General features: G+C 38.4%; 1 protein-coding gene across 2 annotated transcripts in view; it reads left to right on the top strand.

Moving 5' to 3' along the window:
- DCLK1 (doublecortin like kinase 1) overlaps positions 1-27054 on the top strand; it is a 160130-nt gene that overhangs the window by 60068 nt on the left and 73008 nt on the right. For both annotated transcript variants that reach the window (XM_014062629.2, XM_014062630.2), the window contains exon 4: positions 2199-2298. In XM_014062629.2, the coding sequence (XP_013918104.1) occupies positions 2199-2298 (100 nt within the window). The remainder of the gene's footprint in view (positions 1-2198; positions 2299-27054) is intronic.

Genomic DNA, 27054 nt, shown 5'->3' with positions numbered 1-27054 from the left:
CTCTTTCTGGACATATGGTGCAACTTTAGAAGAATTGTTATGATTACAAGTGCTTTAGGTTTTTTTTAAAAAAAATATTTTAATTGTTTAGATTTAAGCTGTTTCACATGAATTCCTTTTGTGAAAATAAAATCTGGCTTTCTTTGGTGAAATACATCAAACACTGCAAAGAACGAATTCTCGATATAGAAAATATCCAGCGGATGCTATGGTCTTTCTGCAGGATGATTCTCAGAACAAAATTATGGCTGAATTGAACACCATGTCAGCAAATAAATAGCAAAGATATATTAATACGGCTAATGATTCCTGTCTGTTTCCTTTCCATGTGCAGAGATTTTAAAACATAATTGGCAGTCTGCAGAGTATGTATGTATTCCAACTTTGAGATGAAAATTAAGATGGCTAACACCCAACTACAAAAAACCCCAGAATAAATAACATTTTAAATTCTGCGATGACATATCTAACACCATCAAACTTCCACACCTGCCTATACCCAGGTCCTTGGGAAGGATTTGATAGGTGGATAAAAATGTCAAATTCAATCTGAACATCTGGCTGACTGTATGATGAAACAATTAGAAATACCCTGTTTCCCCAAAAATAAGACAGGGTCTTATTTTCTTTCAATCCCCGAAATAAGCACTCGGCCTTATTTTTGGGGAGATCTTGTTATTTTTGAGGTGCAGGAGGCAGAGAGAGTGGTCACCTCATGGCTGCTGCTCTGTTGCAATATTTCCTGGGAGGGCTTATTTTTTGGGATGGCTTATTTTAGTGCATGCACTCAAAAGCCAGATTGGCCTTATTATCCAGGGAGGTCCTATTTTCAGGGAAACAGGCTAGTGGTGTCATATTCTTCTCCATCTGCTGAGGGAAGGTGTTCAGTTCTAACATAGATGGATTCTTTTATCTTTCTTTCAAACCAATGGCCGTCTCTTTTTGTAAAAGTCCAGTTTACAATGTAGCCCCTGATTTCACAACTAATTGCACCCTGTTTTAGGTGAACCCGGGGGCACAGATAACCCCCCCCCCAAGTGTCCTCAACAGCTCTCAGAGAGTGCTAATGACCAGATGACTGTGAAGAAATACAATCCTTCCATCCCCCCATCCTACCATAATCTACCCTTCCATTCCCCCATCAGAACTGATGAAGCTTCTTCTTTTCTTCTTCCTCAAGAAAAATCAATCCAGCTACCTTTTGAAGAAGAAAAAAACACCTTTGAGATTGTTGACTCACATTCTCTTTGCATTTCTTCTAATATTGCAAATAGTATTATCAAGTCAAGTATCCACCAACCTTTACCAGAGCATTTGACATTTATTTCACTACTAAAGAATTCTGCACTCTTCAATTTCATTCTGTTACTTTTAGCTCATTTTTCTAATTTTTTCTTTCTTCACAGCAACTCTACAGTTCCATTTCTTTGTCTCACTGTGATGAGACAACATTTTCGTTTCCTGTATGTTCAACTTTTGTTTTTATTTATTGTTTTCACTTTTTCTAGACATACATTGACTTCTTTTGCTGTTCACATTTTCCTCCTCATTGGCATGAGTTGAGGCTAGTGAATGATGTTATAATAATCATAATAATGCTGGATGGGGAATTCTGGGTTTTGAAGTCCACACATCTTAAAGTTGCCAAGGCTGATGAAAACCCATTCCACTTCCTTATCTTTATGTACTTAAGAAGATGTGAAGTTGTCTGAAAGAGTTCCAAGCTCGGAAGTCCCACACTCTCTCTTATACATCTCCTTCTACTCATAAGTAGAAGTCATAAGTCACAAGTCTAAAAGGAAACGCTGGATACAAGGAATTTGTTCCTTCAATCACTTTGATTTCAGTTAGTGGATGATTGACTTGGCAGGTGCTTAGCAACTCTCATTTTATTAATTTTACTTTAAAAATATATCTCTTATGAAACAAAATGGTAATTATTAGCACTTTGCTGCACTTTGCCTTTGGCTCCAAAAACATTTTTGCAAAATCAGTCTGCCTTAAAGCATCTTTTTTATTGCTTGGAATCCTGCCACTTTCTTCATGAAGGAATGAAACTTCCAGCTTCAGGCTTTTGCAATGTAAACAAGGGGAAAGGTGACGTAGAAGTGTTTGGTGGTCTTATGCAATAAAATATTTTAATGTAACATTTTGTGTACAGCATGTTTTGGAATAATTACATAATTTTCATATTGCAGGTGGTGTGCCTTCAGGATTTTTTTGGTGAGGATGACATATTTATTGCATGTGGCCCTGAAAAATTTCGTTACCAGGATGACTTCTTGCTAGATGAAAGTGGTAAGGAAATATTATTGTTCATTATAATATAAGATGGTGATTTTATGATACACATTTTGAATTTTCCAGTTATTTCCTTATGTAAAGTTCTTGGTGTTTTCTGCACTTGCTTGTTTGCTTGGAGATGTTTCATTATCCAAGCAGGTAATAGCATCAATGTGCGTGATTGAATAAGTGGATTTGCTTCTCTTTATATACAGTAGCTTGCTTTACCAGTTATGATGAGGGTCTGGTTTTCTCCTTGGTGGGTCCTTGATTAGAGTATTGTTTTCTACATGATTGTTTATCCGCTGTTGATGCCTGTTTATGTGAGGATTGACTGCTGAAGGGGATGTGTCATAGTCTAGCAAGCTACTATATATAAACAGGCTGCAGACCCTACATTCACTGGCGTTAATTTATGTATTTACTAGTTGATAACCCGGCGTTGCCTGGGTATGTATTTGTCCCAAGCCTCCTTGTGGAGTACTGTGAAGCCATTACCATGGCAAGTCCACTGTGCTGTACAGTAGACACCATTTTAAGGTACAACAGGCTGTATCTTAACAGAACTTGAATCCAAAATGCACAATATCACTGTCAAAAGTACTGTGACTTGACATTATAGATATAATTCAGTCTTTTTCATTTTAGTGGCCCAGGCGTCCCAGAGTTATGCACTGGAACACACATGAACACCCCACTAAGGGGTGTTATGAGTGTCTTACTCCCACAGTATTTTTTTCAGAGAGTAAGTGATCTGTGTATAGTTGAAATTGTTTGAGGCATTCTAGAGGTTATGCTGGAACACCTACCCACACCCACCCATTATATATATGTGTGTGTGTGTGTGTGTGTGTGTGTGTGTGTATGTATATATATATATATATATATATATATATATATGTGTGTGTGTGTGTGTGTGTGTGTGTGTGTGTGTGTGTGTGTGTGTGTGTGTGTGTGTGTATACATACACACTCACACATTTATTTTTGCTATAATTTATATAGCCACTTACCTCTCTTTCATGATTCTGCAAGCAAGTAGCTAAACTCAGAGAGTGCCAAGAACTCCACAATTAAACCCTGAGCTACATATATTATTTTCTTTTGGAATGACAATACTTTGGGATAGGAGAATTAAATTAAGCCCTATTAAGAGTACCATAGTCATATAACTTTAACATTGTGTCAAAGACAATCATAAGACCGATCCCAAGATTTTTGGTTCAAAAGTACAAACCAGTCTTTGCCAGACTGAACATGACCCAGATATGTGGATTTTAATGTCTACCTATTAAGGTAGCTACTGAAATTACTTTGTTGGGGGAAGAGTTTGGTTCAGAGACTTGAAATGTCAGCAAATCAAAAAAGGTATGAGGTTCTTTATGATAGCTAAAAAATGAAGACAGAACTATTTAATAAAACTGTTTAATAATGCCAGTTAGGATGACTGCTCTATTGCGGTTTCTATGTTCACAGAGCCGGTATAAGCCATTATATGTTGGCTGGTGGATAGAATCCATAACAGGAATACCAGCCATTGTGGAAGTAGGAAGTTGGACAATATTGTTTGATCAAGCGTGGCCAATATTACATCCTTAAATGTGCATTTGTTTATATTATTAAAGACAGACTAGGAAGCAGATCCATAATTGTCACATTTGTATAACATACACATAACTTCAGGGGTGGGATTCAGCTGGTTCACACCATTTCGGGTGAAACAGATATTAATTTTGCATCCGGTTTGCTGAACTGGTTGTTGCAAGGACCCGCTGGCCCTGCCCATCCCACCCTGCCCCTCCCAGGAGTCTCCACACAGCCCGCTCATTACCTCAGGTAAGTGCAGGGCCCATGCAGAGGTACTGGGAGGGCAAAAAATGGGCCTCCCAGAAAGTCGGGAAATGAGCCCAGAGCCCAGGGGAGGCCTTTTTCTTCCTCCTGGAAGGAAAGCATCCGGAGCCTGGGGAGGGCGAAAATGCCCCCCTGCTGCCATGGTACTGGAGACTGAGTAGGCCACGCCCACCATGGCCACACCCACCCAACAATCAGGCGGGGAACTATTTGCTAACATTTTCCAATCCCACATAACTTTTACACCAAATTACTGTACAACCTCCCTCACTGGTTATTAAAAGAGATGAATAGTCTCCTGATTATTCTGAGACAGAAATATTTGAATATCTCATGTCATCTTAATTTGTTATCTTGAGCCTAGTTTCCCTAGTGCCAACATTTCTCGGTCTACTCTGATTGGCAGCTGACATGTTGCCAGAAACTGTAATACCTCAGAAGTGTCATATTTAACCATCAGGCATTTCTAACCTTGATTACTGAGGCAGAGCGGAAGAAGGAATAAGATCCATCTGTTCTGATTTATGGAGCACTGGTTAAATAGTTTTTTGGATTGTGCTCCGGCAGCTGGTTTGTCCACCACCCTGCATCAGGGGAAGGCACCTTCCTGGTACAAAACCATCCTTAGGCACATGAAAAATCTCCTACATTATTGCTGATTTTAACAAGGGAGCCAGTTCTCAGATGTCACAAACTTGCAATCTGTACCAAATACAACATGATTAATTAGTGCATTATCTTGCAGTGACAAGGTCTGGCAAATGAGCCATTACATGAGTCACTGTATGGGACTCTGAAATGTTTTTCCCCACTTTCAATATAAAGGCATGCCAGGGGGAGGGGGTTGACTTGTAGAGAATAAGAAGATTGAGATCTACTTGGGTAACTTTTAATTGTTTTAATGATTACATAGCAAAAGAAGAATTTTCCCAGGGTGCCAAGGAAGGTCATGCTTTAACATAGTTTCACCCTTTGATTCAAGAATGCATTCTGCTTAGAAGAGAGCAGTGAACTCAGAACCTTGACTAATTTCATTTTATTTTTGCCAAAGATGGTATCCAGATATAACTCAGCTCTAAGATGGGACTGTAATGCAAGGAGTTATTCCAGTGTAACAATGCTTTTATTTTGTAACTAAATGACTTACAGCCTTTCAGCCAATTAGCTTGAGTTATCATCACATGCTATTTTACTAGTCCAGCATATCTCAAACTGTGAATATTATTTTCTTGGGGAATTGCAAGTATATTTGAGGGGGTTGTAGTCAACTGAGCTCTGCCTGGATACGGGCAGACTTCATTAGCCAGTCTGCAGTGGATTAAGCCATATTCCCAGAGCTTTTCGTTAATGGCCTGCCTTTGCATTCCCACCAGAAGCTCTTGCCTTAGCCCTAACCCTGTTTCAGTTCACCACCCAAAGCAATTTAGCCAGGATCAAGAAGCTTTTCATCTCCCAAGATGGTGCTTCTCCTGGACATGTACTGCCATGCATGCCCAGACATCCCGAATGGGCGGTTATCTCGTCATAAGTATCACCCCAACAAAGCCGCCCAGTGGGATGGGTCCATTTCAGCCCTGATGAACAAGAAACAACCTCACAGAAGTTTAAAGCTACTTTTATTAAGATGGACTATAGCAGTGAGGGAGTGCCCAAACTGCGCATGCACAGGCCCAAACTGAAAGGTGTGTATGAGAGAGAGAATGCACACATATACAGACATGCATGAATATGAGCATGCACACCCACCTGTGTGCATGCGCACCAGAGACCCAAAGACCAGCTGGCACCCGAACACCGGCAGTGCGGCAAGAGGTAAGATATTTTTTCATTCATGAGCTTCTGTTTCGGCATTTGCAGGGAAGCAGAAGCTTACGAAATAAACGCCACAGAGATCGGACCTGGGTCGATGGTGCGCATGCCAGCTATGCCATAGGTCGTCATCACGGGACTATAGTAACAGAACATTGCAAGTTTCGTTATACTTTACCCCCTTTTTATGTGATTTAGGAGGTTGTTTGAGACTTTTATGTATATCTTCTTGGTTTGGGCTTAGGTTATGTTTTGCATATCATTGCTTTGGCTATTGCTGCTGTGTTGATGTGACCAAAACCCTTTTCCAGAGTGGTTTGATTGATAGGGCTTAATAAACACAAATTAATAACCAACAAGAGAAAGAACCTTTGCCCCTCGGTGAAGCAACCCCTAACTATATACCCAGTTTCATGTGATATGTCATTTCATTTATTTAATTCTCTTCTAATACTGTAACCTTTGAGTTTTGAAGTATGAGTTTACTTGATTAGTGAGATAAATCCTTTGTCAATCTGGCATCAGAAGGAAGAGGCTGGGGCATCCTTTCCCTCTTATTAGTTCAATTCGGATATTTCTGAATTTCACTTTGTGAATGCATTGAAGAGGTACCATGCATTTAATAAATTTACAGACATTTCTAACATTCTGTTTTCAGTTCGTCACTATGGGGTACAGAGTGCAGATTAATGAGGAAAAAAATGAATTTCAACAACTGTAGAATCAGCATAACGAAATTGACAAAAGTAAAGCGGGGGGGGGGTCTGAATACTTCTGAATGCACTGCATATGTACTTTTGCAACAACATCATTTACATTCAAATTTCTGGGGATTTGTTGCCAACCCTTTAATTACATGGCACAGTGAAGCTAGGTAAAATCAATTTTGTAGTGTATTGTCTGACAATGGTTTTTTCAGAGTCTCAGATGAAGACTTTTTCCAGTCCTTTCTAGAGAAGTTGGCAATTGCAGTATACACTTTTTGCATGGAAAGTAGGTGCTCTAACAGAATTAAAATTGTCCCATGACTCGATGCTGAATCATTCATATTTGTTATCTTATTGCCTATGACTAAAATCTTCCCAATTTCTCTGGAGAAATCAGAGCCCAAACAAATCACATACGGGGATATTATTCTATGATTGCATTTACTGAACTTCCATTCTATTCTTCACCAAATCTTAAGTCTCAGAACTGTCTCTATTCTTTAGTTTGGGAAGAAGACAATAGAAGTCTTATCATTAAATGAATTAAAATTAAGCCTGAATGAGTTTTTGTGTTAACTTAAACAACAATTTATGCCCTATCTTTCTTGCTTAGGCTTACAATATATGTTCTAAAGCTCTGGATGATGGCAGCTTTTACTTCAGAAATGTCCACACATTTTTCTATAATGGCAATATCTTTTTGACAGTAAATTTTAATTATTCAAAATCCATTTTTTTCTTTAATGACGGTATCTTTTTGAAAGAAAACTTTAATTATTCAAAATCCATTATTCATTAGTTTTTTGAAAGTGCAAAACTTTCCTGGGGGCATTTGAGGATAATATATTCCTTCTTAATATTCATTAACTGCTTTTTAAATGGTGGAAGATCTTTTGAAAAAAACAACAATACAGCAGCTGAGAAGACTTACAAAAGCCTTATTGGAAAACTGTTTCAAAACCGATTAATACTGAAATTGATTAATAACCTAAAATAAAATGAATAAAAAATAGGAGTTACTTGGAGACTAGGATAGAAATATAGCATTGGGAGAATTCAAGGTTTATTTTCCCTGAGCGATACTCTAATATACCCAAAGTGCTGGCTTATGCAACTTGGCTTTCCTTTCTGAATAGCCTGAAGGGCATTTAAATAATAAATTGGGAAGTACTGTTGGCAACTCTTCCCCAAACTGATGCCCTTCAGATGGGATGGACTCATGGAATGCTTAGCTTAGCTTGATTCTGCATTCCTATTTTCCTTCCCACCTTATGCAACAGACCACTGGCCCCTTTGAGCAAGCTGGATCTCCATTTGCTTCTTGTTAGTCAAATTGTTAAATTTACTATCATGTTGATTTTCATTATCTGTGTGAGAAGGCAATGAAATCCTCACCGCTAGGCAATGGGGTCAAGGACAGCAGCAACTGGAAATACTCAAACCTCCCAAGATGTAAGACATAGATAAATAACAAAACCTCAAAGAAATCCCCCCCCAAATTACCCTGGACTTGAGTTATCAAGCAAAAATGACCAAACTGTGGTGGTTGGGGCAGCCAATTTGTTTCAATCACATGGGGGGAATAAATACAATGCTCTAAGAGGGAGAAAATGTAAGTTGATAAACTACCCAGCCTTGCAGAGCCTTTGCTAGGAAGTGGTCCTACTATGTTTGTGTGGAATTTATGTTTACTGACCAAGAAATAAAGGGAGACTAGTACAGATCTATTTCAAGTTATTTAGCTCTCATCAGCTAGCTATACCCTTCTGAGATTCGAACAGAAGATTATGGCTAGCTGATGAGAGCTAACTAGCTTGAAATAGATCTGTACTAGTCTTCTTTTGCTGCTTTGTCAGTAAACATAAATTCAACGCAAAAATAGTTCATCACAAAAGTGACTGCCAGCAACAGCTCCTGGATTGGGCTGAAAGTTGAAAGCAGAAGCAGCATGCTCCATCCCATACTTGATTGATTGATTTTGATTGATTGATTTATTAAGTTTGTATGCCACCCTATTCCCGAGAGACTCAGGGCGGCTAACAATAAAAAGGGAGGAGATACAAAAAATAAAATAAAAAACAACAATTTAAAATTCTACAACAGCCGTAACTTCGAATGGGACTGGATAGTTCAACAGCCCCAGGCCTGCCGGAACAGCCAGGTCTTAACTGCGTTGCGGAAGGGCAGAAGGGTAGTAAGGGTCCGGATCTCCACGGGGAGATCGTTCCAGAGGGCCGGAGCAGCCACAGAGAAGGCCCTCCCCCGAGGAGTCACCAGCCGACATTGGTCGGCAGATGGAATTCGGAGAAGGCCTAGTCTGTGGGATCTAATAGGTCTTTGGGAGGTGACTGGCAGGAGGCGGTCTCTCAAGTACCCAGATCCGATACCATGTAGGGCTTTAAAAGTAACGACTAGCACCTTGAAGCGTGTCCGGAGACCAATGGGCAGCCAGTGCAGCTCGCGGAGGATAGGTATAACGTGGGTGTACCAAGGTGCACCCACAATCGCTCGCGCGGCTGCGTTCTGGACAAGCTGAAGGCTTCGAACACTCTTCAAGGGCAGCCCCATGTAAAGTGTGTTACAGTAGTCCAGTCTTGAGGTGATGAGGGCATGAGTGACTATCCGAAGGGCCTCCCGGTCCAGGTAGGGCCGCAATTGCTGCACCAGGTGAACCTGGGCAAAGGTCCCCCTGGTCACAGCCGACAGATGATGTTCTAAAGTCAGCTGTGGATCCAGGAGGACTCCCAAATTGCGGGCCCTCTCTGAGAGGCGTATAATTTCACCCCCCAGGCTGAGAGATGGAATAGCAGGATCATCTTTGGGAGGGAGCATCAATAGCCACTCGGTCTTGTCGGGATTGAGCTCCAGCTTGTTTGTTCCCATCCAGACCCTGACAGCCTCCAGGCACTGGCACATCACTTCTACCGCTTCACTCAGTTGGCACGGGGTGGAGAGATACAACTGTGTATCGTCTGCATATACTTGGATAAACCAGGTTGTCCTGATAGATCCAACCCACCTGAAAAAAACACTCAGTCCTACTATGCCCACCATTTGAATTTCCAAAAATGACATAGCATCAAGGTCTTCAACAATGCTTGATTGAAACACTTGAAAACCAGACTAGCAGATATACCAGTGCTGCTTGCCAATACAAAAATTGTTGGGGTTTTTTTTTGGGGGGGGGGTAGTAGTGAACTGATTCAGATAATTGACAAATCTAGTAGGCTCTGATTTTTATCAATGGTTTAGTAGTTCTGATCTTTTGTACTAGCTTGTTAATCAGTCTTGATGAATGTGCCCCTATCTGCTTCTGGCATATCCTATTTTGTTGATTACTACTCTTGAGTTCCCTTTCCAAATTACTGTCCTGAAAGCTTTACTTCCCATGGCAGCTATCTAAATGACATTAAACCAAGTCTGAAATTTCAGTTGAAAGATATGTTGCATGTATTTCTTCAGTCTTTCCACCCAACACTAACTCCATGAGATACATTATGGTGAGAGACAATGACTGGCCCACAGTCATCTAAGAGTTCATGTGTGAAGAGGGACTTGAAACTCTGTCTCCCCAGCTAGTTCAATATCTCAAGCAATGCATTCTGCTGGCTTTGAGAAAGGAATAGGTCAAGTCTACTGTTCTGTGCTTGATATTTCACATCAGCTGGTCCACATTCTAATATGTATTGCTTATCAACTCTGCCTTTCTTGTGGCAATGATTGATCAGGCAGAGTTACTCCTTATTCTTTGCTGTTATACAGTAGAGTAAGCCAACTCTAAGATCATATGTCAGTGCAAGGGAATGCAAGAAAATGCATGGCTGATTTAAGAATGTAACCTTTTGGTTGAAGTCATACCTCATGCTATTCCAACCACATAATGCGGTTGGTTTGCTTCTTTGGCTTAATTAAATGTGTCAACATTCTGATTTTTAAATTGTGATTGTGGAAAACATGTACCAAATCATTGACCAAAAGATGGCAGCAACCAGACTTTTGTCAAAAGAAGACATCAAGGCAAAGCATTACTCATTGTGCAAACACAGTTTTTAATTGAAAAATAATATATTTACTAAAATGGAACAAACTATTGTCCTTAATGGGTTCATGCTTAGAGCATGTTGTGCTTACTTTCTTTCACTGATATATTTTTTTACTGAAATTCTGTAGAAAAGGTCATCTTGAAGGTATTTTCTTTCTAATGCCTCAAAAGTTTTGTCAAGGACTACATTGTTACCCAGTTCCCATTTTGACATTTTCTTAGAAGCAGGTAGTTGTGAGATTGATGCTTTCCCTAAAACAAAGTGAATTGGAAAGATTGCCACATAAGATGCTATTGGCCCTTGGACAATTGGCACTTCCTTTGTACTTTTGTTATTTGAATGATTAACCTTATATGATCTCATCTTCTTCCAGAGAGAACTGTCTCTGCTGTATCACTCTATGTGTAATAGTATAAAACAATTAAAAATATTTATGGTGTATAAGAGCGGATTGAAACAATATAATTCTGGGGATAACTTTCAAGGCATGGCTGCATTTAAACCTCATATTATAAACCTAATTCCATATTATAATGAAGTAGATTCTTTGTTTTGTTTTGTTGTATTCAATTTAGATTTGAAATGGCATTTGAGATGTCAGATCTGTTTTTCTGCTGACCTTTTGCTATGAGTCATACTAGCTACCCAGTTATTATCTAATAAGGAAAGCACTTAATTTCATGAGCTGGGAAGCATATCAGGAAAACATGATATTCAGAAATCAGCCTGAATTTCTGAGAGGACCACAATAAGAAAATAAGAAAAAAGTCAAATTCAACAATAAAAACCACACACCACTTTAAAGAGCATGTCAAGTAGTACAGCCTTCTTGAATATCCCATGGCATCTTGCCCATTAGTGTTTATCACACTGTGTCATAATTTTATGGTATAGTGTGGTTGCCATATTGTTGTTATTGTTGGCACAATATTAGCTTTATGTAATTTTATGAAATTATTTAATATGCTTTATTGAATAAACACCACTGATTTTCCACAGTGTGTTATGGAATTCCAAAATACGTATTATTGAACAGTTGTCTAAAGTCAAAAAATACTAGTTTCAGCACAGTATGGGGAAAGTGTGTTGAAAAGTTTATTGATTAAATGAAGGATGCTTGAAGAAACTTAGAAAAGAGCATTCCTAGCAGCAGAAATAGTTTGAACCTATTATCTAAAGAGCTAGAGTGTTCTTCTTTGCTCCATGCCTTCAAGCAAAGGCTCTGGACAGCTATTGGTCAGGAAGTTTATATTTAATCCAGCAATAGGCAGCAGATTAGAATTGACAGTTTAAAATTACTTCTTATAAATCCTAAACCGTAGTATATTTTATTTCACCGGTATTAAATTTTATTTTACCAAATAAAAGATGGGATAGAAAGTAGCAGAATGTACAGAAGAGGTGGGATCAGTGGTGGGTTCCTACCAGTTTGGACAGGTTTGGCTGAACTGGTACTGGTTTGGCACCTGGGTCACTGGAAATGGCACCTAAGGCACTGCCGGGAGAACTGGTTCAGGGGCATGGCAGGCCTGGGTCACTGCTGGTTCTATCGACCCAGGTGCCAAACCAGGTGTGATCTTGTTTTTCAGTTCTGTGCATGTGCAGAACAATTTTAATGATGCGCACATGAGCAAACCGTCAGTAGCGCCTGCTGGAACTCACCCATGGGTGGGATCTGCTAATGGTTCAACTCTAGTGGTGGGTTTCGGACCCCGTTGCAATTGGAACGGTGCCCGGCGTCCACTACATGAATGTGAGCAGTGTGCACACATGCGCATGCAGCATGTGCATGCATTGTTACCGCCTGTGATGCTCCATGATGCCTCTGCAACGCTCCAGCTGCTCTGTGGAGCATCGAGCAGGAGCTGTACGCTCCATGCGCATGCGTAGAAGAGCTCAAAACAGGTAAGGAGGGTGGGTGGGCCTTCTGGAGCACCGTACCAGAACGCTACCCAGTGCTCCTGGAAGGCACTGGTATGCCCGCACCAGTACGTACCTCCTGCAACCCACCACTGATCAACTCCCTCTCCCCCATTGGGCCCCCAAGTCAATCTCAACTCAGGGGGCAAGATACTCTGATGGGATGGGGCCATGACAGAGAAGGGTCTCCTTCTGGACCCTACCAGCCAGAATTCCCTGACTCAGCATCCCTTCACTGCCGGCACATACGGAGTAGGACAGTAGGACAATTCTTCAAGTAACTTGGATTCATGCCATGTAGCGCTTTAAAGGTGATAGTCAACACCTTTGCTACCTAGAAGCAAACTGGCAGCCAGTCCAGCTCATGGAAGACCAGTGTAATATAGGTCATTCTAAGGCCCCAAAGTCACTGCACTCTGCACTAGTTGTAGCTTTTGAATACTCTTCAAGGTAGCTCTGTGTAGAGCATATTAGAACCTATGTGGCGCAGTGGTTAGAGTGCTGTACTGCAGGCTACTTCAGCTGACTGCTAGCTGCAGTTCGGCAGTTCAAATCTCACCAGGCTCAAGGTTGACTCAGCCTTCCATCCTTCCGAGGTGGGTAAAATGAGGATCCAGATTGTTGGGGGAGAATATACTGACTCTGTAAACTACTTAGACTGGGCTGAAAAAGCACTATGATGTGGTATATAAGTCTAAGTGCTATTGCTATTAGTTCATACAAGAGACGACCAGGGCTTCAATACTGGGATTGAAAGGGAATGTCCCATTAATAAAACTCTGAATTTCCCAAATACTGGCTTCAAAAGAGAGCTTTTCTTCAGGACTCTGTTCTTATTATCACTTCATACCCCATTTCATGCAATTTGGATACTTAAAATGCCAAAATAATTATAGATCCTTGAAAACCCTATTTAACATTGGTTTTTAATGGGAAAAGTACCAAGGGTTGTGGAAACTTTCAGTAGGTCAGCAGTTCAAGTTGTGAGTAGAAATTACTCCTCTTATTGTGGAATTCAAGCGAACTTGGAATTCAGGGTAGACAAGTGACTTTGCATGTAAAACAGGCCTCTATTTACTTTAAATTATTTTTGACATGCCAGCACGTTAATTAAGAGAAAAATGAAATAAATGAACAACCCCTTACAGGCACATGGGTTAACAGTTAAGAATGCCACAGTTCTAATTATCATCTCAGCCTTAACAAACCAGTGCTTGGAGGTGAGGGTTGAAATCTGTGAACAATTTAGATAAAGGTCAATTAAAAGGCAATACAAGGACAGAATAGATTATTTTTAAAAATGTTTTTGACCAGCTGTGCAAAATTCTGCTAAGAAGCCAAACTGATTTAATAGTGTTATTGAACTTAATATATGGCATAAATGATTAAAAATCTATTCTGATTATGGCTCTACAGTTATCAGAATCCAGTATATTTTTTGTATTAAGTCAACTTGCATAGCAATATGAATCTCACAACTAGAAAAGGCAGCTCCATGGAATTATTTATTTTATTCAAATTCATGCACCTTTCTGATTCATTCATCAAGGTGATGAATTTCATCAAGGTGTTGTGATGCTTTCTAAACAAATGTTACCAAAATAATGCAAATGCTAATGAAAGAGAAATTGCAAACACAGGCATGCTGATTTCAGGGCGCAGCATTGCTAAGCGATTTAGCCCCCATTTGCTTCCTCTGTTCCAAATAAAAACAGAAATATTTTAAAAACAGCAATTTAAAAGGAAATTCCTAAAAAAAAGCATCTTCAAAATATGTTCTATATTGTAAGCAAGTAATAATGGAGCCATAATTTCTTCATCCAACTATGTATTCATATTTTCTTTATTGATGCTATTATAGGATCTTATACCAGCAATATTCATGACATCATAGTCATGAACATGACATAGTACAAAAATCTAAGGAAGATTTGCTAATGCTACAGATTACTTTTAAGTCAGGGTTGTCAAATTCACGTCATCACGGCATAGTCACGTGATGTAGCATGACTTCTCCCCCCTTTGCTAAACTGGGCGTGGGTGTAGCTAGCATGTGATGCGTCTGACCTGTGGGCTGTAAGTTTGACAGCCCTGATTTAAGCTGGGCCCTAAATTCACCCAGTTTCATGTTCAGCCCTTCCCGCCTACAAAATATCTTTTTCATCACATTCTGGAATTTGAACAGGTCATCTTTATTTGCAAAGTCCTGGTTCTAACCTTAGGCCAGTTCTAGTGCCTTTTAAGGAACATGGCCAAATATTTATATTTCTCTGACCAGAGCAGGGGTGGGTTCTGGCTGCTGCTACTACCAGCTTGCTGAGGGATGCGCTGTGTGTGCTTTGCACGTGTGTGTGCTTGATGCATGCTATGTGTGCATATGCAGTACTAAAAATGCTTCTGCGCATGCGCAGAAGCAAAAAACCAAGATGGTGGTGACTATGGCGGCGCCAAGAGAACCAGTTCGGGGCGTGGCAGGCCGAGTTACTACCTCCTCAATCGAACCAGTCTCAACCAGTAGGAACCCACCTCTGGATCAGTGGTGGACTCACAACAATCAAGAAAGCCAGACTATATCATCAATTGCGAAATACTAATTTTCTGGTGCACAGTCTGAGATGGATATTAGGATACTGGTGTTACTTTTTATGGAAGGTAGTTGTCAGAGAATGATGTTCACATATGCACAGAAAGGGTTTTTTTTAATGTTACTTAGAGATGACTACTCCTTTGGCAACATGGATGTGATCAAACTGGCAAATGAATATTGGAATCATGCATGCAATGGATATTCCCAGTTTCTAAACTAAGCAGTAATGTGATTGGTTACTATTCACTGTAAATTGAATTTGCTATAGGGATGTGATAGGTTTGATGCAGTAGTGGGATTCACTTAACTTCGCTACCGGTTCGCAAATGGAGCACGCTCGCATGCGCAGAAAGTCACATATTACATTGAGGCAAGTGGGTGGAGCCTCCTGCAGCCACTGCTACTGGTTTACCCGAACCAGAGAGAACCACCTGAATACCATCTCTGGCTTGTTATCTTTAAAACAACATAGATAGAAACAAATAATTGTAGTACTTCAGTAGGTTGTTTGGTATTTTTGTTCATTTGCTAGGAAAGCAGATGAATTGTTTGAAAAACAGATATGCAAATGAAAAAAAGATGTATCTTTAATTTTTTAACACAAATAACTTAAAAGTCTTTCAACTAATATATCAATAAATCATCTGATCTTTAAAAAGTGTTCAGACAACTTTACATTAAGTTTTTAGACTTGAGTTATTTTGGAGAACTGGAAAATAATACTCCACCCAATTCATCCTGCTTAATTGCTTAATTACATAGTGTGCATCATTGAGCATTTGTACAAAGCATGATTGGAGTAGAAGTGACCACAATTAAAGTAATTAGTGTAGCACCAGCTTTTGAATAAATTATTTCAATCTCTAGAATATTTTTTGTGAACCTGTTTTCTTTAAAAAAATCTAATTTGCTACTATTTTAAAAATTAAAGAAATATTTTATATTTCTGAGTGTGTGTATCAGTCTACTGTGTACTGTGTCTCCTGTTCAATGGCATATAGGCTACATCACAGTGGTCTGCAAGACAAACTTTAAATACAGATTCTACCTCGAACAGAAGAGTATGGGCATGTTTGAGGAAAAACTGATGTTTGATTTTGCTTATGGATACCCACAAAAATTTACCTGTTATCTTGTCAAGGTCTCCTGTCCTGACCCACAGAAATGAAAGACACAAAGCTAAGTGCTATACCTTTACTAAAAAGTTTTTAAAACTAATGATAAAAAGGTTGAATTAACAAGAAGGCAGCTAAGGAGTTGAAGGACACGATGGTGAGTTAAATGGAGAATTATCAGCAATGGAACTGTGCAGCATGTGGGTCCTCTTATGTACGGTTGCATTATCCTTATTGGTTATTTGGTGCCTTCCAGATATATCAGAATTGGTACTCCCAGAATGTTCTGCCAGGAAGAGGCTGGCTTTTGGAATTTGTAAAAATTAAAGGATTACTGTTGAATATTTAAAGTGAAACAAAGCTCTGATCATTATATATGACTTTTAAATTTTTAGAAAAATCTGCAAAGCTAGGAATAAGTGACAATTTGATGTGATGAAACTGCAACATATTTCTAGTTGCACTCCAAGATTCTCTATTAAGTATGAAATTATTTTTGTCTTATTGCAAAGCTGATGGCAAAGGGAAAGCTTTTCGTTAAAATGAAGACATGGACTTTCACCACAAAAGGAAATCAAAAGCTTAACCACCTGCTCCATTTTCTTCACTGCTGTGGCTTTTCTGATTGATTGTAAGCCGGTAGTATCGTTGTAAGATTGCAGCCTTCTGAAATTAGAAGGTTAATTTACTCTTTGGCTGCATATTTTCATCCAACAGAGGATGTTGGGTGTTGAAGTGGGAGGCTTGAATTCTGTTTATTTGGCAGGTTTCCTCTGCCTCCTGCATCACTGCCTGTGCGATTCATTTACTGTGTGCATTTTGGATTTGAAAACTCTCAGTATAATGAAGATACATCAAATTATTTGCATTCATAATACATATTTTTTGTAGGATTGATGTTTATTTCAGCTAGCCTTTATCGCTGGGATTTTTTGAAATCATTTGCAGGGAGAGGCCTTTCTCTACTTTTAATTATGTGCTGAATTGAATGACTCCCATCTGGAAACAGATGTATTACAGCAGCACAGCCCATTTTATTGCTTTGTTTCTTTCCTCAATTTTCTCCTGCATTGCAGCAAATTTTGAGATAGTTATGGTGTAAAGTAATTAAAATGAGTATCATCTGAAATAGCATCTGACAGCATAGCACTCTTCTGTCTTGTTACTCATTGATTACATAGAGCTACATAACAGAGCAATGCCTCTCACTGGTTTTGGAAAGTTTTGGCTAGAATTTCTTTGACACCAAGAATAATCATCCAGACAAAGATGCAGTTTAAAAAAATTATGTCTTCTGAAACCATTAAACAAAAGCTTTCTTTCATTAACATTAAAAACAAATTATCATTGCTTTTCAAATTTTTAAAAAGTATTTTACATAGTAGGGATTACTTTCCTTTCCTCTTATTAAAATGCATAATGACTGATGTAAAGAAAAATTAATGGGTCAGTAATTTTATGTCCATCACAAATTGTAAACATTTGTCAGTACAAACTACTTACCTGTAGCAGATTTTGAATTTCTACCCATTTATAGTTGGTTAACACATCACCAAACCCTTCTACCTGTTATGGAAAAATATGAGCTTTTGAATAAGCAACAACAGATTTTAAATTGCTCAATTTAAATGAGTGTAAATTAAAGCCTTTTTATATTCTATAAAACTAAAAAATACATTGTATAGAATTAAAAGTCTGTGAAGAGAGAAAACAACTTTTACTTTCAGAGACCAATTTTTCTATAGGATGAAGGAAATAAAAATAAACTTGGCTGACAAATTTTGAAAAATTAATCATGAAGAAAAACTACTAAAGGGGTGTGTGCGTTAAATTAATATAAAAGGAAACACAGATGAAAGCTAAAATCACAGGAAAAAATATTGTTCTAAATGGAATGAACTTAAAATACATTCCAATAATTTCCCTGAACTCAAATATCTGTCTCTAAAAAGCAGATATATTTTAAAAACCTTGCTATTGCTTTAATTCTAAAATATCTCAGCAGCATCTGGATGTTTATAAAAAAATCACACCAGTAATTAAAAGAAGATCAAAAATGTATGTGCTCAAATTTAGAAGCTGGGTCTGTTTCGTACATCCTTTTAAAATGCCCACAGTACGGGTATTGGTGATCAGAGCTTTACTAAAAAATATTCTACTTCTGAGCCTTCTGTGTAGGTCCTTCAGAAAAGCAGATTACCTCTGTACTTTTCATATAATGCCTTAATAAATGCAGAACATGGCCTTCCACTTTAAATTTTATAAAACTGAGAACAATGGAACTGGATTTTTAAGTGAATGGAAATGTTTGATCACACACAGCAAGCGACTTCACTTTTAAGCCAATAGAATAATTGCCATGAAAGAATCTCATATAAATACTGCTTTTGATCAATATTTTAAGTCATTTGCAGGAATTGTAAATAATTGCTGAGTTGGAGATGCTTTAAATAGGTAATTTCAATTGCAGAGTTTAGTTAACTTTCAATGGTATTTTCAGGTTGAATTATTCTGGTTCCCTCTAAACCAGCATTCCCTCTAAACCACTGGTTTAGAGGGAATGCTGGCTGGGGAATTCTGGGAGTTGAAGTCCGGACATCTTCAAGTTGTCAAGGTTGGGAAACACTGCTCTAAACCAATTACTATTTTTCATGTCTGCTTTTTCAGTATAAATCATCAGATTTCTGCTTTAACCCTCTAAAATGTTTATTCAAGTTATGCACTAGATTTTATCTGGATTAATCTCCTCATTCCAAATTTGCATATTATGCAAAAGATTTTGAACCCTCTTAGGTCCAGATTAGAGTCAGCTAAAATTGTCACAGTTCTGCAAGCTGCCGCCCTTCAAGAAGCAGAGATATTTGTTTTCTCTCTCTTCAGTTTGGGACCTATAATAAATCAAATGAAAAACATTGCAAACCAGCAATTTAAATAAAAAAAGAATTTCCTGCAAATAAAACAAGCTGTGAAGCAATTAAAAGATAAGCAAATGAACATTTATTTGGAACTGATACATTTTATAAATCTCGTACATCTTTCTATTGACCAGAGGTCATGGTTTATACACCCTTTTTTATTACTCCCTGAAAATAATTGTATTCAGTACAGTATAGTCCAGATGGTTAACCTTTTTGTTCTCGCGGGCTGAAAGCGCATGGGGACGTGCCCACACCCATAAAGCAATGCACGTGCGACACCCCCATGTACTCCCCCCGCCCTCCCGCGCATGTCCCTGAAGTCTCCTGGGACCAGAACCATCTGCGGGGGAGGGGGACGACCACACCCGCTCCAGGGCCCGTTTTGGGCCTAACAGGCCTCCCTGAAGCCTCCTGAAACAAAAACAGGGGGGCACGTGCCATAGGTTCACCATCATGGGTATAGTCCAGTACAATTAGAATATAATCCTTCATTAATAAGATCAATTCAAATACTTACTTAAATGAGGTAATTTATCTGAGGATGAATCCTAAATTTGGGTAGCAATTTTGATGTAATCCCACCTAAAAATTAATTAATTCATACATTTTGCATTTATACAATGCTTTCTATACTTCCCTTTCAGATTTAAAACGTTCTCTTTGTAGCACATAATTTTATATATGCTCCAATATTAAAATTTTACTTCAGTTTTTTGATACAAATCTAAAAATTTGAGAAACGGTGGAAATGGTTAATAAGATACCTCAATTAAATGTCTGACCAAAAAGAAAAAGAAAAATGAATACATAACCAGTGTTTTGAGAGGACTGTGTCATTTTAAACTGTTGAGACTGGGGTAATTTATTTTTCAGTATTTATTTATTTAAAACATCAACATTGCCACTCATTTTTCAGACAACTGTGGGAAACGCCAAAAGTATTTTAAGTATAACATTACCAATCTTTTTAAAATTGCACTTTCAAAACCTAAAGTATCTGAAAATTCAGAAGATCATATTTACTATATATGGTTGTCAACTGACCAAAAAATATAATTTGCATTTTTACACACATCCTGGCTGACTGACTGGTTGATTTACTTTGGCGGCTTGCTTCTCCTCCTCCTCCTCCTTCTCCTCCTCCTCCTTTTTAAAGTCATTTTTAGATTTGTAATGAATTAATGTAGTTTCTCTTTCTTTCTTTTATATGCACTTTATACTTTTGAAGCTGAATAATATATGTGATTCTTGAACCTTAATGTTGGGTTCTAGTTTCAACTTGCTCTGAACTCCAACTTTTAAATAAGAAATCTTCATATTTTAAAAGACTCAAAAACTTTTATTTAGAAAGAATTAGTCATAACTGAAGTCATGGAGATAAGCTGATCACCCAAAGCAGTTCCCACTGATTCTGTAGCTGAAACATTTTCTAGGTCAAAATGTAGAACTCATTAATTGAAATTTGGGGTGAATTCCAGGTTCCTCTGACATCCACACACACAATATATATATATACACTATAACAACTGTAGATATTAGCTTGAATATGCTTTCAAACCCAATGATTTTATGAAATGATTTTAAGTACGTGCCCATTTGTACATTGTAAATATTACTGATTTTTCTTAAAGCCAAAAGGATTATAATTTACTAGCCTATAATGCTTCAATAAGTAGAACATTTATATAAACATAAATATAAACTTCAAAAATTCAAAATTGCATGATTCAAGTCTCAAACAATTGTACCTGGATGACATAGAATTTTCTTTCACATATTTAAGGGAAGCAACCCTGAAGCTGATGTAGAAATACCCCTAAGAATGTTAGGAGTGGTGCATTCCAACACCCCTCTACTCAGATTCCCCTAACCAACTTGTTCAGACTGAAGAAGTTGTTCAGATGGGCATCTCAAACCAACAAAAACATCTCAAACCAACAAAAAAATAAGTCCATTTGTCATGATTCAACTTCCAGACAATTCTACCTGAACGACTAAGAATCTTTGACATTTGTGTAAACAGATTCTTTAACCTATGAACCTTGGTTGCATCCATTGTTATCAGTGAGACAAATCAAGTCCTGTTGATTGAAATTCACCTAATTCACTTATACAGTAGAGAGATCATTTGGTATAGTGGTTAAGGCATCAGGCTAGAAATTGTGAGAGGGCAAGTTCCAGTGCACCTTGTGTGGAAGACCAATTGTGTGACCTTGGGCCAGTCACTTTTTCTCACTCTTAGAAAGGAAGCAATGGCAAACCAGTTCTGGAACTCTTGCCAAGAAAACTACAGGGACTTATCCAGGCAGTCTCTGAGAATTGGGCACAAATGAATAGAAGAAAAAAATATTTTTAAGTCTGGAATCATTCCTATAACAAGTGTTACAAATCCAGATAACCATTATGTGGTTCCAAAGGAAAAACTTTATCTAGTGATTGTCTTGAGTTTTTGCAACTCAGTTTTGTTAGTCCTATCCATAATCTGATATTCATAAAAGTAGCATTAGCTTTAATAATTTTTCTATTGGCATAAGACAACGATAGTGTGTGATGCAATGGTAATATATTTTAATCGAAATCCCTCTTTTAAAAATGCTTAAATATGGGGAAAATATTCCATATTTCATAGCAACTGAAAACCAAGTTGTGCATTGCCTAAGCAATCTATTTCTTATTGCCCTTCAGACACTGAAAAATTATTGCTCTATTATAGATGACATCCCAACAGTAGCAGAAATGGCATCCTAACACTTACAATTAAATGATTTTTCAATAACAGAGAACAGTTTTGATCTTCTCAGTGGTTTATCTTTATAGCTCATATGTTTTCAGTGCCAGGAAACTGTCTCCATCTCTGAGAAATCAGTTTTCAATATCCTTGAGGCAATTCCAGAAATTAATCTCTGTCACAGAAAAAGATGGTTGAGGTTTAGGTTTAGGTTTTAACTTAGCAGATGTTCAGTGACAGGTTTTGATCCATGTTTACAAATAAGTTTTTTGTTCTCCTGGAAAACCATCTAAGGCGGTTGGTGATGGAGGAAATCAAAACTTCATCCAGTTTCCCTATCAAGATTTCATTCCATTTATTTACATTACATGGTTTATTTAAAAAGGGTTATAATATTGTGGAAAGAACAATTCAGAGAAAACTTCAGTACTGTGACACTATGTGTGCACATTCTAAGGAATTATAAAGTCTTCCTCTCCAATGTTGCTGTTCCCATTATTTTTATGTTACTGGTGAACATACTATTTCAATCTTTGTGTGTTGTCTATCTATTGTCTGTACTAAATATTTCATATTTTAATAGGTAAAAATTTTCAGTGATTTCACATAAATTTGTATTTCTTATAGAGTAAGAAGTACAAGAACAATTTAGAAAGTTGCATATTTCGCAGTAGCCCATTTTATATAAATCCTAAACCTCTGTGCAAGAAATACTTATTATTTGCAGTTGTTTCCATAAATGCAACTGCATGCATCTCTAAAATAACTCTTGGTCTCCCTCTGGTAAGAAAGATTTGAACAAGCTTTACAGAAGTAAAAGCCAGACAAGAGCCATGTAGGAACTGACAGCTGGTTCCAGGATAAACAAGATTAATTAAATGTGGACATAAGGCAGTGGTGGGTTTCACATTTTTCTGGAACCTCCTCTGTGGGTGTGGCCTCCTCTGTGGGTGTGGCCTCCTTTGTGGGAGTGGCTTGCCAGCCATGTGTTCTCTCTCTCTCTCTTTCTTTCTCTCTCTCTCTCTTTCCTTCCTTTTGTCTCTCTGTCCCTTTTTTCTTTTTTCTTTCAACTCTCTCTTTTTTTCTTTCTTTTTTATTTCTTTCTTTCTTTCTTTCTTTCTTCCTTCCTTCCTTTCTCTCTCTCTCTCTCTCTCTCTCTCTCTCTCTCTCTCTCTCTCTCTCTCTCTCTCTCTCTCTCTCTCTGTGTCAGTCTGTCTGTGTGTGGGGGGAGGCAGTGGTGGGTTTCAAATTTTTTTGGAACCTCTTCGGTAGGTGTGGCCTGCTTTCTGGGTCCACTGGTGGAAGCATTTCTAACCGATTTGGTAGATTTGATGAACCGGTTCTACCGAATAGGTGTGAACTGGTAGGAACCCACCTCTGACATAAGGGCATATTAAAGTTACAGTCAAAGCCATGTTAATTTTAAAAAGTCCAATTTACGAAAGAATTTAGGTTTTGGTAAGTCAAAGAGGGTTTAAACATAAACATCAAGAAAATAATCAAGAGAAAAGTGGAAGTTTGGAAAAACAAAGCAAAGCAAGATATTTACAGGTCATTAAAGAGATAAGTTGCCTAGATATCTAGAAAATCACTAATGCCAAGTATTCACCTGTTCATTATTCATTGGTAATGGCAGAGAGTATGTAAAATTGATTTACAGATAGTCTCCAAAATGCTTTTTCCCGCTTAAAAGGAAACTTGACTTTCTTGTTTTTTTTTTCATTTGAAAGCATTTTACCTATCATTCAAGAAACTTCCTCTGTTCTAACTAACTGGCATAGAATTCTTTGCACTCATCTGGTCATTAGCACTATATATATCTGGGTCCTCATTTTACCGACCTTGGAATGATGGAAGACTGAATCAACCTTGAGCTGTTGAGAATCCAACCTCCGAAATGCTGGCAACAAGAAGTCAGCAGAAGTAGCCTGCAGTACTACATTATAACCAATGTGCCACCACGCACCACTAATGCAAGGATTAGTCCCAAAGTTATTTTTTCATAACCATCACAATTGTGAATGGTTCTTAAATGAGCCATTTTTCAGGAGCTTTAGCACTGGGACAAAAAACTGGCAACTTCTGACTAGGAAAGGTTATTCATGGAAGGTGATGATGGAAAGTCTTAGTGCTGGTCCAACCAACTCAAATTAAACCTCACCTTATGAGAATCTCTTCATTTTCTGGTTTTCCAGAAAGGCAGCTAATAACAGTAAAAGAAAAGAAACAGAAGTAAAATATATAAAGATAAAAACAATACTAAGGGCTGGTGAAAGAAGGAACTCTGACTCTTTTCCACTGGCAAGAGAGAAGGAACCAAACACATTTTCAGAGGAAACAAATTCCGAGACTTGATAAGTTGATAAATGTTCTTAGTGACAAAGAAATCACTGATGTCTTTCCTGCAGACTATCAAATTAATTTAAGATGAAGTTCACACTAGGGTTCATTGGGGTATATATAACAGGAAAAACCAAGGACCCAACCTTTGAAAAGTGAGTGTAAAAGAATCCATAAAAGGTACAATTAAGGGCAAGGTACAAAATTTTTCATCTGTAAGGACACAAGAAAATGTATCTAATCTAATCTGTAGTACCAAAATACAGTAACCATTTTACTTCGTACTTCTCTGTATTGAGTAAAATTACTCTATTATATAAATACAAAAATAGTTACTGATTTTTTTCTAAAAAAAGACACACACTGTATACATGTTGAAGGGACACAGTGGCTCAATACCTAAGACGATGAGCTTGTCAATCAGAAAGGTCAGCAGTTCAGCGGTTCAAATCCTTAGTGTCATGTAATGGACTATGCTCCCGTTACTTGTCCCAGCTTCTGCCAATCTAGCTGTTCAAAAGCAGGTAAAAATGCAAGTAGAAAAATAGGAACCACCTTTGGTGGGAAGGTTCCGTGCGCCTTCGGTGTTTTGTCATGCTGGCCACATGACCATGGAGACGTCTTTGGACAGCGCTGGCTCTTCGGTTTTGAAACGGAGATATGCCACCTCCCCCTAGAGTCGGGAACAACTAGAATATATGTCCGAGGGGAACTTTTCCCTTTCCCTTTATATATATGTATGCATATGCATGTTTTACATAAGGCCATCAAAATGTTGGAAATAAAGGCAAAGGCTAAGTCAGTGTCATCCTACAAGATAGACCAAAATATGAAAACGATGCCACATAGATATAATATTAGTTTTATTATAGTAAATCTGAATATGCTTCCCCTCATCTTTCTCTTATTTTCTTTAGAATTAGGGTGGTGATTGTCTGAGACATTTTCTTAAATTTCTCTTTATATGACTTAAGCCATGTTGATCTGTTTCCTAGATTGATAACAGTTCTTTCTCTCAACCAAAGACCTCCTCTATACTTTATAGAACCAGTATGGTAGACAGTGACGTGCGGTGAGGTTTATGGCTGGTAAGACACTGACACAATTTTTAAAAAAACTTTTGGACTTCAACTCCCAGAATTCCACAGCCAGGCATGCTCAGTTCCGATTTAAAGCGACAGCATTTGTTTTTCTCCTTTGCGAAATAAGTTTCCTTCTTTCTTTTTCTTTTTCTTCTCCCTTCCCCTCCTTCTTCCCTCTCTCCCTCCCTCCCCCCTCTCAAACACACACACACACACACACAAGTAGGATTGGACTATCTCTCCTACCCCCTCCCCTCTCTCACTAAAACAAACCCTCTCTCAAACAAGCACACACACAAACACACACACACACAAAGTTGGATTGGAGGGAGTCAGGGAGACCACAGGAGGAGGCAGGAAGCCAGTCAAAGAGCCATACTGGTTCACACACACTTTTCCCCAGCCCCGGAAGGATCCAGCCCAGCTTCACTGATTACAGGATTGAAAAGACAACATGACAATCAAACTACACTTGGGGAGAGCACTTCCCTCCAGCCTTTGTCCAAAGCCCCGCACCAGGAGGATGAAGTTTCCTCCCCCTCCCTCCCACATGTACCTTTTCCAGCTTTTCAGAGAGGATTTCAACTCTGCTTTTGCCTGCCATCATGAAAAGAAAAAAAAATGAAAGGAAAAAGGCAAGAGCTGAGGTTAGGCTGAGCTACAGTAGTTGCTGCCAGAGTCACCGTGTGGATGACTCTGCTTAACTGTTTAAAGAAACCTCTAAAAAAGCACCCTCGACAGGAGGAGGTGGGGGAACAACATGCCTCATCTAGGTCAGGATTTTTTCAGCTTTTAACCCTTGCTTAACTCTGCTCGAGTGATCATAAAAAGCCAGACTAGATGAGACATGTCGTTCTCCCGCCTCCTCCTGTAGAGGGTGCTTTTTTAGAGGCTTTTTTAAACAGTTAAGCAGAGTCATCCACACGGTAACTCTGGCAGCAACTAGCTCAGCCTGACCTCAACTCTTGCCTTTTTTCTTTTACATTTTTTTTCTTTTCATGATGACAGTTGTGAGGGTCTGCCTCCCCTGCCTCCCCTGACTGCACTTCCCTGATGGTAGAAGGTTAGATGTCTTCCCTATCCTATTCCCAAAATCATCAGAGTTTTATATAGACAGCCCAGTTTGCTTTGTAGTGCTTTTATTACCACTTTCCTCTCTCAGGACTGCTTAACCTTTCCTTGCGAATGGGTAGAAATCCCACAACCTACCCTTAAAATGCATGGAATTTTTAGTGCCATCTCCTGGAACTAATAGCATGAGCTTGAGATGTGTGGTAGGGAGAAAACCTATTTCCCACCTGAGTGAGAACACTTAAACATACATTAATTATATTAAAATAAGAAAGAATAATATCTAAAATTTCTTCCACTTTAAATAGGCTTTTGTGACAACAATATTGGCTAAATTAAATTATCCATAGCACTTCTAATATTGGCTAAATTAAATTCTTTGCAGCATTTTTAAAATAATATTCAGTGTATTCAGAATTCTTCACAGAATGGGACAAAGGAAAGTAAGATACTTGAGCATTCCATTTGATGGCTTACTGGCTTGCTCTGATTTGAAAATGTGTCTCCTTTGTCCTATACTGGCCCACATGGTTGAAATTGCCTCAGAGAACATATTTGAAGGGAGATAGGTAAGGGGGCAATTGCCAGCATCTGTGGGGGC

This window comes from Thamnophis sirtalis, unplaced genomic scaffold (genome assembly GCF_051295495.1).
Source record: "Thamnophis sirtalis isolate CommonGarterSnake01/CBP01778 unplaced genomic scaffold, rThaSir2_p1.2 scaffold_8, whole genome shotgun sequence".
Taxonomy (NCBI): Eukaryota; Metazoa; Chordata; class Lepidosauria; order Squamata; family Natricidae; genus Thamnophis; species Thamnophis sirtalis.
The sequence above is the reverse complement of the archived record's forward strand: the minus strand, read 5'-3'. Positions and strand labels throughout refer to the sequence as shown.